Source organism: Megascapheus bottae, chromosome 6, assembly GCF_031878675.1.
Source record: "Megascapheus bottae isolate mThoBot1 chromosome 6, mThoBot2.hap1, whole genome shotgun sequence".
Lineage (NCBI taxonomy): Eukaryota > Metazoa > Chordata > Mammalia > Rodentia > Geomyidae > Megascapheus > Megascapheus bottae.
Genome location: NC_143514.1, coordinates 76,880,426 through 76,895,668, shown reverse-complemented (window position 1 = coordinate 76,895,668; position 15,243 = coordinate 76,880,426). Strand labels below are relative to the sequence as shown.

The following is a 15,243-nucleotide window of genomic DNA, read 5'->3' as shown; positions in this document are numbered from 1 at the left end:
AGGCTACCACCTTACCCCTGGAGCCATAGTCCCACTTTCCCTTTTCTTGTAGTTAATTGGAGTCTTATGAGCTTTAATGCCCAAGCTGGTTTTGAACTGTGATCCTCAAATCTTAGCCTCCTGAGTAGCTAGGATTACAGACATGAGCCACCGTGCCCAGCTTCATCCCTCCTTTTATAATTAAATTCCAATTAAATGTATTGTTATTCCAAAGGGCAGCCTATGAAACCCACACAAAAAGATTAAGAAGAGATGAGTGATGGGGCCAGGATTACCTAGCTAGCATGCTTGAAGGCATGGGTTTGGTTCCTCAGTACCACATACATAATAAAAAAAAGCTGGAAGTAATGCTGTAGCTCAAGAGGTAGTGCTCTAGCCTTGAGAAAGCCCAAGGACAGTGCTCAGGCCCTGAGTTCAAGCCCCAAGATTGGCGAGAGTAGTTGTATTCTTAATACTCTCCATAAGGATAAATTCTGACTGGATAGAGATTTACTGATAGCCTTAGCATGAATGAATGATTTCAATATTCAGTAAAGAAGAGTAGATGGTATATCTTCTAAACACACCAACATACTTAGCATGTTAAATAAAATGTGATCAGAATATAGAGTCAGGTCTAGAAATTGTAATGAGCTTATAGCCAAACCAGCTGAGAACTTCAAGAAAAGCTACATTTAAAATAATTTTAAAGCATATTTGAAGCCATTGGAAAGCCACAAGACAACCATACTTGAGGGTCCAAGATTTATGAGAGGAGAAAAACTCTCAGGGTCCAATGTGTATTTTTCTTTTGAGACATTTTCTGATGTGTAAGTGGTGGAGGGAGAAAGGATAAGATACCAAGTGGCAACCAGCTGCTAAATAGAATCCAGCTCGAATTGCTTTATTTCTTAAGCCATTTGCTACTTTCGATAGTTAGGAAGGCAGGCAGATTAATAGATATTTGAGCAAGGTTTTTTTGGGGGGTGGGGGGGCAATGTTGGGAACTGAATCCAGTGCCAGGTGCATGCTAGGCAAGGACTCTACCATTGAGCTGCATTCTCAACCATCTACAGTTTGACTGGGGTTGTTAAAATTGGAGGAATGGTATTGCTATTCAGTGGAGAGGTTTAAGAACATGGAACAACTAAAATAGACCAGGATTTACAAGAAAGGCTATATCCCAGCTTGAGAAAATCCAAGCCCTGGGTAAATCATAGCATTCATCTTATTATACCTGCCAGACAGATTCGATCAAATTTTCTGTAAATTTTCATACAGACTATTTCATTCAATCACAAGTTACCAGAGCTCTTGATGGATATCATTCCCCATAGCATTAAGAAAACACCAACTACCCCAGAACTTGAAAGTTTAAAATAATAACTTCTATTTGTTCACAATTCTGTGAATTAATAGTTGGGCTGATCATAGCCCAAAAACAGGTCTAAGAATTTTCATGGTAACATTGTTCATAATAGCAAAAATTAGAATAAAATAAAAATTGAAGTGACCCAACTGTTTGTTTTTTGTGTGTGGGGGGGGTCATGGGGCCTGGGTACTGTCCCTGAGCTCTTCATCTCAAGGCTACCACCCTACCCTTGAGCCAAACCCCACTTCTGTTTTCTAGAAGTTAATTGGAGATAAGAGTGTCAGGTCCTTTTGTGCCCAGGCTGGCTTTGAACCTTGATCCTCAGATCTCAGCCTCCTTAGTAGCTAGGATTATAGGCGTGAGCCACTGCTCCCAGCCCAACTTTTAATCTGTAATAGTGATGGAATAATTTGGGTCTTATTCATACAATGGAATATTAAACTGTAGTACAAATAAACTGCAGCAATTGTAGCAGCATTGTAAATCTTGCTGCTATATTTCATACTTCCTGTAAAGAGCCCACAGCAAAATACAAATCAGTGATTCCACTTATCTGAACTTCAAAGCAGGAAAACCCAGTCTATGCTTCTAGATGTTCTGAGGGAGGGAAGGAGAGAGGGAAGGAGAGAGGGAAGGAGCAGTGACTAGGCATCTGCAAGTGGGAGGGTACTGCCTACAGTGTAGGAGTATGACCTAGGCTGAGGTTAAGTTTGTGTTCATTTGGGGAGGGGTGGAAATCACTGAGCTATGCATTTGACTATTTTATATTCTTTATGTGTGGTACATACAAGAAAGTAAAAAATGAAATTTAGACTAAAAAAGAAACATACCATGAAGCCAACAGTGTTTATTTCTCTTTTTTTGTTATAGTTTAAAAAATTATTATTGTTTTTAATTAATAGTTGTGGTTATGAGTACAGTGTTTCTTGGCCAATATCACCCTTCCTTCATTCTCCCCCATCTTCTCCCTCCTGTCACCGGCTGTGAGTTACATAGTTCATTTTTTTTTTTTTTTACATTCTGTACTTTGAATATAATGACTGCATTTACTGACCCTTCCTCCCTCTACTTCCCCTTTTGCATACCCCCTGAAAACAGGTTTCTACTTCCTAGTTTTTGCTTTGAAAAACAGTACTTCAATTGTTTAGGGAAATTCTGCCTCTAACTCCTGTCCTGAGTATACCATCATTAGTCAATTTATTAGAGTATAAGTGCATTAAGTCCTGTGTATCCTATTATTCATAGTTGTATTTTAGATCTGGCTTCTGCATATGAAAGAAAGCATGTGCCATTTGTCTCTCTGTACCTGGCTTCTCTTAATATGATTTGTTCTAGGTTCAGTTTCTGGGTAGTATATGTGACTTTGAGTGATATGTGCTTGTATTTTTTTCCTTCATATTTTCCTTTTGCAGTTGTAGGGGAAATCCAGGTTGACATGATTTATAGCTTTCATGGATTTAGAAGACTGTCACATGCTAAAATGTGTCATTTTATTTCTTCTCTGACTAGGCCCTAAAAAGCACTTTGGGATTCCCACTGATTAGATTTGAAGATGCTGTAATTAATCTGGACCCGTTCACTCGGGTCCATCCTTATGAGACCAAGGAGTTTATCATCAATGACATCCTCAAACATTTCCAGGAGGTGAGCTTTAGATAAGTGCTCAGTGGGGCCATAAGCAGAGTGCTTGTTTTGCTTGTTTAGGCATCTTTGTTACTGAGATATTACTACTGCAGACCCCATTTATAGATCAGGTCATGTCCAGTGAAGCTCATTTGTGTCATGAAACCCCTTAAGACACCTGACATGACTTACGAGCTGTTTGTCTTGTTAGAGCCATTCTCAAGCTTCTACTAGGTTAGATACATTTTTCATGGTTCAGTTGATGTTTAATAATAACACAGAATACCGTGAAGTCTTTATTTACCAGATGTGCGCTTGATAAATAAACAATATCAGTGTTCTAAGAGCCTGTGAGTTCCTTTCCTTGAGTTGAACTTGAAAATTATTTTTATTAAGTTAAACATTTTCCATTTGTATTTATTATAGATTGCACAGACCAAAACATAAAGCCAAGATATAGTCATTGATGAATAGTTAAGATTATATCATATTTGTTAGCTTTCAACATTAAGATATAGGGGTCAGGAGTTTGGCCTAGTGGTAGAGTGCTTGCCTAGCATGCACAAAGATCCAGGTTTGATTCCTTGGTACCATATAGATAGAAAAAAGCTGGAGATGGTGCTATATAGCTCAAGTGGTAGAGATCTAGCCTTGCGAAAGCCCAAGGACAGAGCTCAGGCCCTGAGTTCAAGCCCCAGGACTGGCAAAAAAAAAAGATATAAAGGGTTGTTCCTCCTTTTTTTTTTTTTTTTTTGTCGGGGTCGTGGGACTTGAACTCTGGGCTTGGGTGCTGTCCCTGAGCTCTTCATTTCAAGGCTATCGCTTTACCACTTGAGCCACAGCATCACTTCCATTTTTCTGGTGGTTAATTGGAGATAAGAGTCTCATGGACTTTCATGCCTTGGCTGGCTTTGAACCTAGATCCTCAGAACTTAGTCTCCTGAGTAGCTAGAATTACAGGTATGAGCCACTGCCCCGGCTTCCTGATTGTCTCTTAACAGAGAGGAGGGATGGTATGCTGTAGAGACTAGTAAATACTTAGAAAGAACCTTCCATTCTATAGCTCTGTTCTTCTGACTGGCTTTGCTAAGTAGCTCTGAATATATTGAAAGCAGTCTCTGGTGTTGGTGCAGTGGGAGAAGTTGAGGTAGAGTCTGGGAAAGACAGGAGGTATCTGCAGTTGATGGTTACAGTGTCCTTGTTGGCAGTAATGGGAATGGAGGACAAATAGACTTATGACTTCTTGTTGAGAATTGGTCTCTGTGCTCATACACTGGTGCTGATATGATTTTTCTCCCCCTCTCCATTTCACAGGAACTCCTCAGCCAGGCAGCTCGAATCTTGGGATCAGTAGATTTTCTTGGCAATCCCATGGGGCTTCTGAATGATGTTTCTGAAGGGGTTACTGGGCTGATAAAATATGGAAATGTTGGAGGCCTTATCAGAAATGTTACACATGGGGTGTCAAACTCAGCTGCCAAGGTAAGGAAGTGGAAGTGATCAAATCTACAGTGATAGACTTAACTGAGAGTCCTTGACTGCATGGTGGATTCTTTGGTGGTTAATTGACTGTGAGAAGCTGTACTTAAGGCCTTTGTTTCCTTTCCTATATGCCTTGTCTTTCTCCCTCCCCTCCAGTAACTTGTTCCCAGACCCCTCCCTTCCTAAGCCATTCTTCTTCCCTTTCTTTCCTACTTCCTTTGACAGGCCTTGTGCCCCTCTCATCTAGATCCCTGTAGTGGCCTCCTGACAATGGCATTATACAACTTTCACAGTATCAGTAAAATGAGCTTGCTTTTTTTTTTCTTTGTACCAGAAATGGGGCTTCAAATTGGGGCTTGGATACTCTCTATACTTAGCTGTTTTGCTCAAAGTTCCTGCTCTACCACTGAGCCACTGCTCCACTTTTGACTTTTTGGTGGTTAATTGGAGATAAAGAGTCTTGTGGGCTTTCCTGCCCATGCTGACTTCAAACCAAGATTCTCAGATCTCAGCCTTGAGTAGCTTGAATTACAGGGTGGAGTCACTGGCACCAGACCGAACTGGCTTTTTAAACATGAAGTTTTAGGAGTGGGGGTGTGGCTCATTGGTAGAGTATTTGTCTAGAGATTCCTTCTCTAGAACCAAATCAAGCAAAAACAGAAGCCCAACAACATGAAATCCAGTTGTGTCTTTTACTGTTTAAAGTCTGCATCTTATAGCGAAAGTCCAAAATGAAACTTAGCTTCATAGTGTCATGGCCCTTTATGTCCTGTGAGTCTAGCAAGAGAAGGACAGTAGGATAATTCATGCTTTGCAGCTTCTTCACATCTTGGTTCTTTCTAGTCTTACTAAATGAACATTTTGATGGTCCATTGTTAGTGTTCCAACAGAAGTGGTGCTGTGTGTGAAGCTGGGGAAGGAGAGGGTGTTGGACCATGTACAGAAGTCTCAAAAGACTGTTTCCTGGCCAGGAGTTTGGCCTAGTGGTGGTAAAGTGCTTGCCTAGCACACATGAAGGCCTCGGTTCAGTTCCTCAGTACCACATACACAGAAAAGGCCAGAAGTGGTGGTGTGACTCAAATGGTAGAGCTCTAGCCTTGAGAAATCCCAAAGACAGTGCCCAGGCCCTGAGTTCAAGCCTCAGGACTGGCAAAAAAAAAAAGGAAAGAAAGAAAGAAGATTGTTTCCCTCCGCCTCCTTCTGCTCCAGTCTTTGCATGTGGAGATTGACTTTTCATAAGTGAGTGATGCATGAGAACGCACCTGTAAGCCTTGCCTGTTCCCGTGGGTACTTGCACTGTGGGCCACTGGGCAGTGAGAGTGGCTCTACCTATAGACATAGGGGTACATTAGGAGTTTACCCCAGGAGCAGGTACTAGATAGTCCTATCTCATGTCAGTTTCTTTAAGACTATACAGTGTTGTTGAGCCAGTCCAAAAGTGATTCAAAATAGGGAAATCTTGCTTGTGGAAAAAGGGTGACAAGTAGAAGCAAAAGACAATTAACAAAACACAGTTTGGAAACAGTTAAACTCAGATCCAAAAATCTAAAAGACTGCATGTTTCTGCCTTGATTCTTTTCTGGTGTTGCCTTCAGTCGTAATCCTACTACCATGTAGAATAGTGTAGCAGCTGCTCAGACCTTAGGTTGCTTTTGAACTCATAGCTGTTGAGCTTGATGTAAACAGGTGTGTTTAAATGTTTAGTTGTAACTACTCAGCATAAAGACTTTATTAGACTTTGTTAATGATATTAAATTCTAATTAATGTAGAAAAAGCTCCTTAATTATTTAATTTCTTTCCTTTTATCTCTCTGGGCTTTAGTATAAAGGCCAATGTACTAGTGGTATATTTTACCTCAACCTGGACTAGACACATAGCTACTTTACAGGCTTGTTGTAGGAGGACAGGGGAAGGACATCATGAAAACCCTGAACAATCTAGGCAGAGAGTAGTACTTGCTTCATCTATAACACTGACCTCCACACTCGAGCTCCCGGGACACACTAGTGAGCACTGGCAGTAGGAGACTCAAACCTTATTTGGGCCAGTTTGGCTGTTTGGAAACTTCTGAACCTAACCTTCTAGATGAGATTGAAGATGCTGTTGCTATCTTGTGGTTGCCTTGCAATCTCTATTCCCTGATGAAAGAACAGGCCTTTATCCTTCCTCTTTTTGGAGGTCTCACTTGTTCTTTTTCCATGGGAAACTACTTGACTCATGAGGCTTAGCATGATAGTACAGCTTAGGTAGAAAAAGGGGCAGAGTCTGTTGTCTGTGTCCTCACCCCCAGATCTGCAAGGCTGATGACAGGGTTAATGTACTGTCTTGGATCTCATGATTTATATTGTTATAATGCATAATGCATAAGGGGCTTTTCAGGGCCTGAATCTCCTTGAGTGGAAACCTTGTCCCGATTGTGGTCATTCACTTATTTTTCTTGCCTTTTGTAAGTTCATCAGATTTGGAGCCACAGGCTTCATAATTTTATTTTGATAGCTAGAACCTTAGATTTGCTATAAAAATTAGTCCATATACCCCTAAGATGAAAAAGCAGGGAAACTTAAAATTACTACTTCCCAATGGAAATGGTAGTCCCAAAAGTTGGTTCTGTCAGCTAAACACCCATCCCTGTTATCTTTGCTTCTGTGTATGTGGTTGAACTGGAGTTCTCTATTTCCTAGTAATTTTGTGGGTTGAAACCAGACCCTTAATGTCCCTTTTGGGGGAATGTTTTGTTTGCTTCTCTGTGTACACAAGGGGAGTTGAAGGAAGTGCAGATGACCACAGTAATCAACTTTTGGCCTGTGGGGAGTATTCCAGTGATTAAAAAGGGCAGGGAGACAGCCTATCCTTGCTGAGCCTCAGCCAACCAGCTCTTGGTCCTTGCTTCAAGGACCAAAGTGCTTTTTCCTTTCTTGATGGCTCTGAGTAGAGTGGAGAGATTCTATAACCTCTTACATTAATTATAAATATGGGGTGTGTGTGTGCATGTGTCTTTGGGGTGAGGGTTTATAGTTTCAATTGAATTATCAGGGTTATTCATCCCTCTGAAAGGTCATACACAACTCATTATTTAGGGGCAACGAGAGAAATTTGGGATTAATAGAATAGCAAGCTGTAATTCCATTCCTACTTTTAAATAATATTTTCCTCTGTTTGTCTTGAGGATTTGTCTTGGGGTTTTTTGTTTTGTTTTGTTTTGTTTTGCCAGTCCTGAGCTTGATCTCAAGGCATGAGCCCTGTCCTTGGACTTTCTCAAGGCTAGAGCTCTACCACTTGAGCCTCAGTACCACTTCTGGCTTTTTTCTACGTATGTGGTACCGAGGAATCAGACCCGGGTCTTCGTGCATGCTAGGCAAGTACTCTACCACTAGGCCAAACTCCGGGCCCCTGTCTTGGTTTTTAAATCTGTGAGAAAGTGGTAGAAATTCTACCTGTCCCCCTCATGGGAAGAACAAAGAAAATATGGGCAGATGAGAATCCATTGGGAAGTTAAAGGGGATTTATTTTGTTACTTAACAAGGCTACAGAAATTAAATCTTGATAGCAAACTCTGGAAATCTCAGCATCAGGGAGGCACAGGTAGGAGGAAGGCAAGTTCAAGGCCAGTCCAGACTGCAGAGCAAGTTTGAGGCCAGCCTGGGCTATACAGTGAGAGGCTGTTTGAGGAAAACAGACAAAAGAGAAGGTTGTAGACCTTCATAGAATATGGATATTAATATGTACTACTCATAGCACAAAATCAATTTCAGGTTGTGGCTACTTCTGGAATTTCTCACTTCATTTCTATCATTTAATTTATCTAACATTGATCTCAAAAAAGTAACCTATGCCCTTTTGTCCCCAGTATTTCTCATGCTTTCCCTTCTCATAGCTCAGTCCCAGAAATCAACTTGTGGATTCCAAAACTGAAGTGATGTGACTTCAGGGTTAGCCCCAAGTTGTAAACATCTGGCTCATGACCTCTTTGCCTGGCAAGGTCAAGTTGTAAACATTTTAGCCTACGATTGCTCTGCCTGGCAAGGAAACTGGACTGTGACCCACAGTGGAATCTCAACAGACCTCACTCCTGAGGTCATGGCACTATTGTCAGTCAGATCCTTATAGGAATGTGGTTTCTTTAGGAAACTGGGATTTTCCTGCCTCATGAATTTTTTCCAGGTCACATGAATATCTGTAAGACCTTCTAATTTGATTCCAAGCCAGAGGATTAGAAAGAACTCCCCCATCCTTATGAGAAAATTTGCTCTTATATATACTCTTAATTTCACTGCTATCTATGACAGTTGGGTAATATTTTTATATACCTACAGGAAAACTACATAGATATTATCAACAAAACTTATTTTCCATCTAAGAGAGCCTTAGATCTTAATAGAGCTAATGGTAACATTCTCTGCTACTCCTATAGAAGCTTAGTGTTTGTTTTTTACCACTGCCACCTGGTCTTCCAAAAGGGAAGAAAGTGCACTGTTGCTTGCTATGCCAGGTATCCTTTGACTAGGGTCCTAACTGCAGATACTTTAATCATTTTCACTGTTGTTGGCTACTGTTATTGTCACCCTTGTTAGTCGTTGTTTGTAGAAATCAGAATTCCTTCTTCATTATTTGCTTCATGTTAACTTTTGCTCTTTTGCTTTGTACAATTAATTTCTACCAGGTTGGTTCACTTTTCCCAGTACAAACTCTGTAGGTCTAAATTTTTATTAAGGTGATGGAATTTTTTGTTGGTTTTTAGTAAATATGTTTCATTCTGTGTTATTTAGCCATCACTTTTTAATTTTAAAACAGTTTTATCTGACAAGAATTGGAAATACCCTAATCACTTTGTAGTATTTGTTGGAACCAACAGCATGGGTAGGAAAAGGCATAAGGGCAGAGCTAGAACACATACCATGTTGCATGTTGGCAAGGGTACGCATTTAGAACACTCACTGGACTGCTTGCTTGCCAGGCCTAGTGAGAGCCTCTTCACTCATTCATCTCTATGGTCAGACTTAGATTAAATAGCATTTTCAAGATCACACAACTAGAAATGACATGGATGGACGTTGTATAAGTCCAGCTAATTCTAAAGGCCTTCCTGTTTTCCTCTTACTTGAAGTTTTATTCTTTTGTGTACGTGAGACTTTTTTCCTTATCTTCTTCCAAGAATATGAAATATTAATAACTGTGAACTTTCTACCAGAGGCTTAATATTTGATATCATTTTGTTAGCTGGGAAGCTGAATACTGTTTTGTCCTCCTTGCCTCAAAGCAGGCCTCAGAAGATGGTGATGATTGTGTGACATTTGTGTTGGAGTGACAATGACCATCATTATTTCCTTCATAGGCAGTAGGACCTGATGCCTGTAAATGTGGCTTTAATCATGTATGATCATCTGGCCAGATGAATGACATGATAACCTTAGACATTAGTAGCCCCAATATGTGAAGAAACCCCAATTCACAGAGGTGAGGTGAGGTGACTTTCTACCATCCCCTAGAAGACCTGACTCTCCTGGAAGAGTACCTCCAGTCTCTTTTGGCTGCCCTCCTGAATACCATCACTAACTGAAAGATTTATCCAAGACATATGTTTACATGTATTAAAACAGAAAAACGGGGGCTAAAGCCTAGTGGTGGAATGCTCGTCTCGCATGCACAAAGCCCTGGGTTCAATTTCTTGGTACCACATATACAGAAAAAGCCAGAAGTAGTGCTGTGGCTCAAGTGACAGAGCACTGGCTTTGAGTAAAATGTGTTCAAGAACAGTGTCCAGGTCCTGAATTTAAGCCCCAGGACTGGAAAACAACAATAACAATAAGAATGATAAAAATAAAACAGTTTACACTAGCCAGTTGTGGTGAGTCACCACAGTCCCAGTGCCAGAGAGGCTGAGGCAAGAGGATGGTGAGTGCAGAGCCAGCCTGGGCTGCACAGCAAGACCCTGTTTCAAAAACAAAACTGAACAGAAGAGAACAATTCCAATTTTTAAGGATTTTAGGAAAACTGAAGATAATGGAAGAAGATAATAGGAGAAAGTAGAGAAGGAGAAAGTATTTTGATACTTCCATATGAAGTCTAGCTAGGATTGCAGGTAATGTTTTCTCCCACTTCTCTCTCTGTTTGGGCATCAGTGTGTGAATGAGCCATTTCCCTTCCAAGAGAACTTCCCCATGGCCCTTTGCTCAGGAAACTAGTTTTGAAACATCACAGCAATCCTTTCCCTGCACTCAGAGATTCTGAGCCAGCCCCTGCCATTAGCCAGATTCCTGTCATATATACTGCGACCTTGTTGAGGGCAAGGGTGTCCATCTGCCTGTTGTTTAAGGAATAGCATTTGTTTATGTATTTTGCAGGCCGTGTATTTATAAGTCTCAGACAAGACTAAAGCACTATTTATCCAAGGCGAAAGTTGTATCTTTGCACAAAAAAATGCACTGCATAAATGCCTGCATGGATTCTGAAGGCGATTTATGACTTGTATCTGTTTTTGTCATTATGTATGACTGCTCCATTTTCTTGTTGAGGTGATTATCCCATGATAGCTTTTCCATGTATCTATGAGCAAGAACTAGGTGGTTGCCTTCTCATCAGCATTGGGGTTTTAGTATTTTTAAGTTGGCACACAACTTTAGGTTAGATGAAATTCACTTTAGACAGTGATCTGTCCCTTACAAAATGTTGATTTTCTGTTTTCAAAAAAGACTTTGATCCTAAATAAATCATCTGAGGGATTTATATTCCAGTCAAGAGAAGGTATAGCCAAGTCATATATAAAGAAATGACTCAAGTGTTTGGGACCAGAGTGTTTATTTTCCTCTAATAATCTAGAAGACTAAAATGATTTCCTTAGTCTGGATTCTTTGAGTAGATGAAAAAGTTTTATGCTGATTGACCCATCCTTTGCAATAGAAATATTTTGGTAGGAGGGGAATAGTGGCATGAAAATCACAAATGATCACAGGCTTTGGCTTTTCTCTCCTTCTGCCTAACCAAGTGGCCTCAAGGAAGAGATGAAGCATACTACCACTAACAGAAACAGAAGGACTGAAAATGTTTGAAACTTGTTTTCATTTCCTAATAGAACTTTAGTGAAAAGCAGGGTTCTGAAGTTACATTTTTAGAGCTAACCATGGTGTGTTTCAGAAGAATTTGCTTCATCTCTCCCAACTTCATCTACATGGTGGAAACTATGTAGGGACCAAAGGAATTGTATCTCCGGCAAAGTTGTGGTTTTCTACCCAAGTGTAAATATGTTTAGTTCAAGCTTTCCTTGGGATGGCTGGTTACCCCCAGGAGACAGTAGTGTATCCCGCCCCCCCACTTCCATTTCACTCTTTGTCCTTCCCCAAAGTATTACGGCACATGAAGTAAACTTTAATCTATTTTTGTGAATATCTGAGAACAGATCAAATTTTAATTCTTGGCAGTAAAGGATCCATACACTCATGTGTTTAGAAGATTCTGTACTTTCTTTTAGTTCTCTCTTCCTTCTCTTACTTCTTCTAATCTCTGTTTTAAAGAAATATCTCTTGGCCAGCATGTTTAAAAATCAGTAAGGGGTGTGAAGAGGAAGCCCTCACTGGTTATATACTCTGTGTGAAGTATGGGACTTTACATTCACTGTATCATTTAATCATCACACAGTCCCTTAAGGAATGGAAGTGTCCTGCTGTATAAGTGATCAAAATGAATGCTTATAACCTAACCTGAAATTTTAGGGGAAAAAAAGTGAATTTGGGAGTTAGCTGCTAGTTCTTCCTCTACAGCAGTGTTTCTCAGGCATAATCCTCTGCCATTCTCTTGTAGAAGCTAACATTAAGCTATTGAAGACAGCATTATAGTGAATCTCAGAGTTTTCCATTCATTCTCAAGTTGAACTTCGTTGTCTTAAGCTTTGGGATATGGCTTTTTCCTATTGTAACTTCCAGAATTTCCATCTAGGAATCCCTAGACTAGTATAGAAGAATTGAAGAGGGAAGAAATGATGGGAAGAGTTTGTTCTTTCCAACTACAAATGCTTGCCGCTAAAGTATTTGAATGAACTGTCAGTGATTCCTTCATTTATGTTGCTTAAGATTAGGTCACATTTGAATCATGTGGAATTTGTGCACCCCCACGCCACTGCTCTGGCTCTGCCCACTAGCAGACCAAAGCTCTCTTCCCTGGAACCCCCCTTCTTTGGATTTGTATTGAGTTATAACTTCTTCAAGCCATTTTCCTCCACTTAACCATCTGAAACATTTCTGAGCAACTAGTATGTTATTTTCAAATAACTGAGTTTTTAGAGATGAATGTCTAAGAATACCATTATCAATTAGTGTCAGAAAATAAACTTATTCTCTCCAATAGTCCTGTTCTTTCCTCTCACTCTTCCCTCTAGGCCCTTCTACAGCTTTTCAGATTTTTTGTAGACATTTGCTCTTAGTTTCTCAAGCAGATGGCTTTCAGAGCTTCAGAGCTTCACTGCGTCAATGAAGAAGCCAGGTGGAAAATGTTGCAAACAATCTGTTACTCTGCATGTTTTATGGCTAGTGCTGTTGACTTGTTGTATGGTTTCCTTCTTGGAGAAAAGGAGAATATGGGTAAGCTATTAGAGTTTAATCATTCCTAATTGGAATGTTGTAAGAATAAAACCACTTAACTATCTTGATTAGTAGTTCTTGATGAGGCATTTGTATTTGGTCTTTTATATAAGTTCCAGGCAATCAGATGTTATTGGTAGTACACCACTGTCATCCTTATGCAAGTGGATAAACAGGCCTGGTGGAGGGAAATCATTGCCAAACTGAAGAAGCTTCTTTTGGATTTGTTTCTGGGCCTCCTACTTCTGGAACTTTGCTAGACATGACTTCTTTGCCCTTCCCTTACACTACAGAAATGGGCATCATCTTTGAATGGTTGCGCTCTACTGTCTGTGTCATGTGTACATCCTTCCTCGCAGAGTGGACTATGGAAAACAGAGTAGAGAGAATTGTGGCTTTCTCTCTTAGATGCTAGTGGATCATGTTAACTATGATGAGTAGCATCATGGACCCTACAGGAGGAAGTAATTTTTACAGTATTGGAGAAAGAGGGGATTCCAATTAAGAGAAACCATTGAAGGAAAGGGCAGATACTACCAGAGCTAACAGATTGGCCTTTTCCCTGCTATTCTCCATAGCTATGATAGTGTGTCCAGGCCTCGGTCATAGGGAGGCCCAGCAGGTCCTGACATGATGGCATGAGGCCTCAAGTGACTGGTGAGGAAAGGCAGGGGTGCCTTATACTTTCACTAACAGTACAGAGGAAATATAATGCCTAACTTCCTTCTTCCAGAACTTGTGGGGGGCCTCCTATGCCATTTCTGAGAGGAAAGTTTCTTGTTAGGTGTAAAGAAGGTGGAGATTAAGCTGAGAAGCTAGGAGACTCCTTCCTGGGTGAAATCAGGAAAAAGCGGGAAGAGAAATTACAAAAGCTAGTTGTCTAGTCATTATATTAATGAAACATTAATTTTGAGGCATTAGCTTCTAATATCATCTCTGAAGAGAAATTTTTGTAGAACATGCTACCTAGCCCGTTTTGTTACATTTCTAATGTTTGAGAAAAGACATTATGGCCAGTGGGATTTTCTCTTTATTGGTAATGTGGAAACATGCAAGGATTGTACTGAAGTTATAAGAGGTACTAATGACTCCATGTGGTTTTGTAAAAATTTTAAACTTTCTGGGTTGTTCCTATTAGTATTTGCTCTTCACAAACTTCTCCATGAAAGAGTCAGTTATTTTCCCAGATGTAGAGGTTGAGTCACAGTATAGGCTGTTGGCTTCCTTACTATCAGATAGGAGCTTAGTGGAAAGGTTGAGACCTAGGGCTCTGCCAGCCCCAGGCTCTTTGCCATAGACCATTTGCCACTTTCCCCTGGAAGCTAGAGCACTTTCATGTCTGTGGGATCATATAGCTGTCCTTAACCCTGTGGGGTGAGAGGCCTGTTGCGGTCATCACTTTCCTTCTGGTGATGGGAAAGCAAATCATATGAGTTAAATGGTTTTGCCAAGATCAGGCAGTCAGTGTTGGAGTAGGTCTCCCACCACTAAACACCTTTTTCTCTTACCTGGCCAAACAAAGCCCTCTTAAAGGAGTCAGAAGAGCATCTCACATAGGCTGACAGCTTTGGAAAGTCTAGCTTCCTAGAGTGCCTTCTCCTTCTTGCAGTTGTGCTGCACGTGTGAAGAGTGGCTCTAAATTTTCATTTGGGTGCATGAATCTCTTAATTACAGAGCAAAGGCGTGTTGCTTGCCTGTTTGGTTTTGTCAGATGGCATGAACAGATGATATTTATGGACCACCACAGAGCACTCGTAAAGTGTAAAACATTACTCTGGGTTCACTGAAATATTAGCTGGTTTTAGCTACAAAATAAATTTGAGTTTAGTGAGAAGCCTTGTTTTTGTAAGACTAACTTGCCTTTCCACACAAAGTGCATTGCTTCCTAAGGAGTCTTGTCACTTAACCCCGTGGAACACGGTAGTCACTCTTCCCAGACCCTGACCTTCGTACAGCTGAGATTTTCCTCAACATGTTGAAGATAGCAGGCATGGGAAAGAGGGTCAATATCAGCTGTTAACCTTATCAGAATGTAAGTGACTGACAGACCAGAGACCTGCTCTCTCCTTTGTCACAATATGTTTTAAAGAATAGGGCACAGGTTGTCCTTGAACTGCTGGTAGGCTGGTCCTTCAGAAGAGAAGGAGAGAAAAAAATAGTGGGGTCACTGCTGATGGGGACATTGCTCAGCATCCTTTGTGTAGATTTTCATCTGT

General features: G+C 40.6%; 1 protein-coding gene across 5 annotated transcripts in view; it reads left to right on the top strand.

Annotated features, from left to right (window-relative positions):
- Vps13d (vacuolar protein sorting 13 homolog D) overlaps positions 1 to 15,243 on the top strand; it is a 246,715-nt gene that overhangs the window by 161,341 nt on the left and 70,131 nt on the right. For all 5 annotated transcript variants that reach the window (XM_090335790.1, XM_090335789.1, XM_090335788.1 and 2 more), the window contains 2 exons: positions 2,861 to 2,995; positions 4,289 to 4,456. In XM_090335790.1, the coding sequence (XP_090191916.1) occupies positions 2,861 to 2,995; positions 4,289 to 4,456 (303 nt within the window). The remainder of the gene's footprint in view (positions 1 to 2,860; positions 2,996 to 4,288; positions 4,457 to 15,243) is intronic.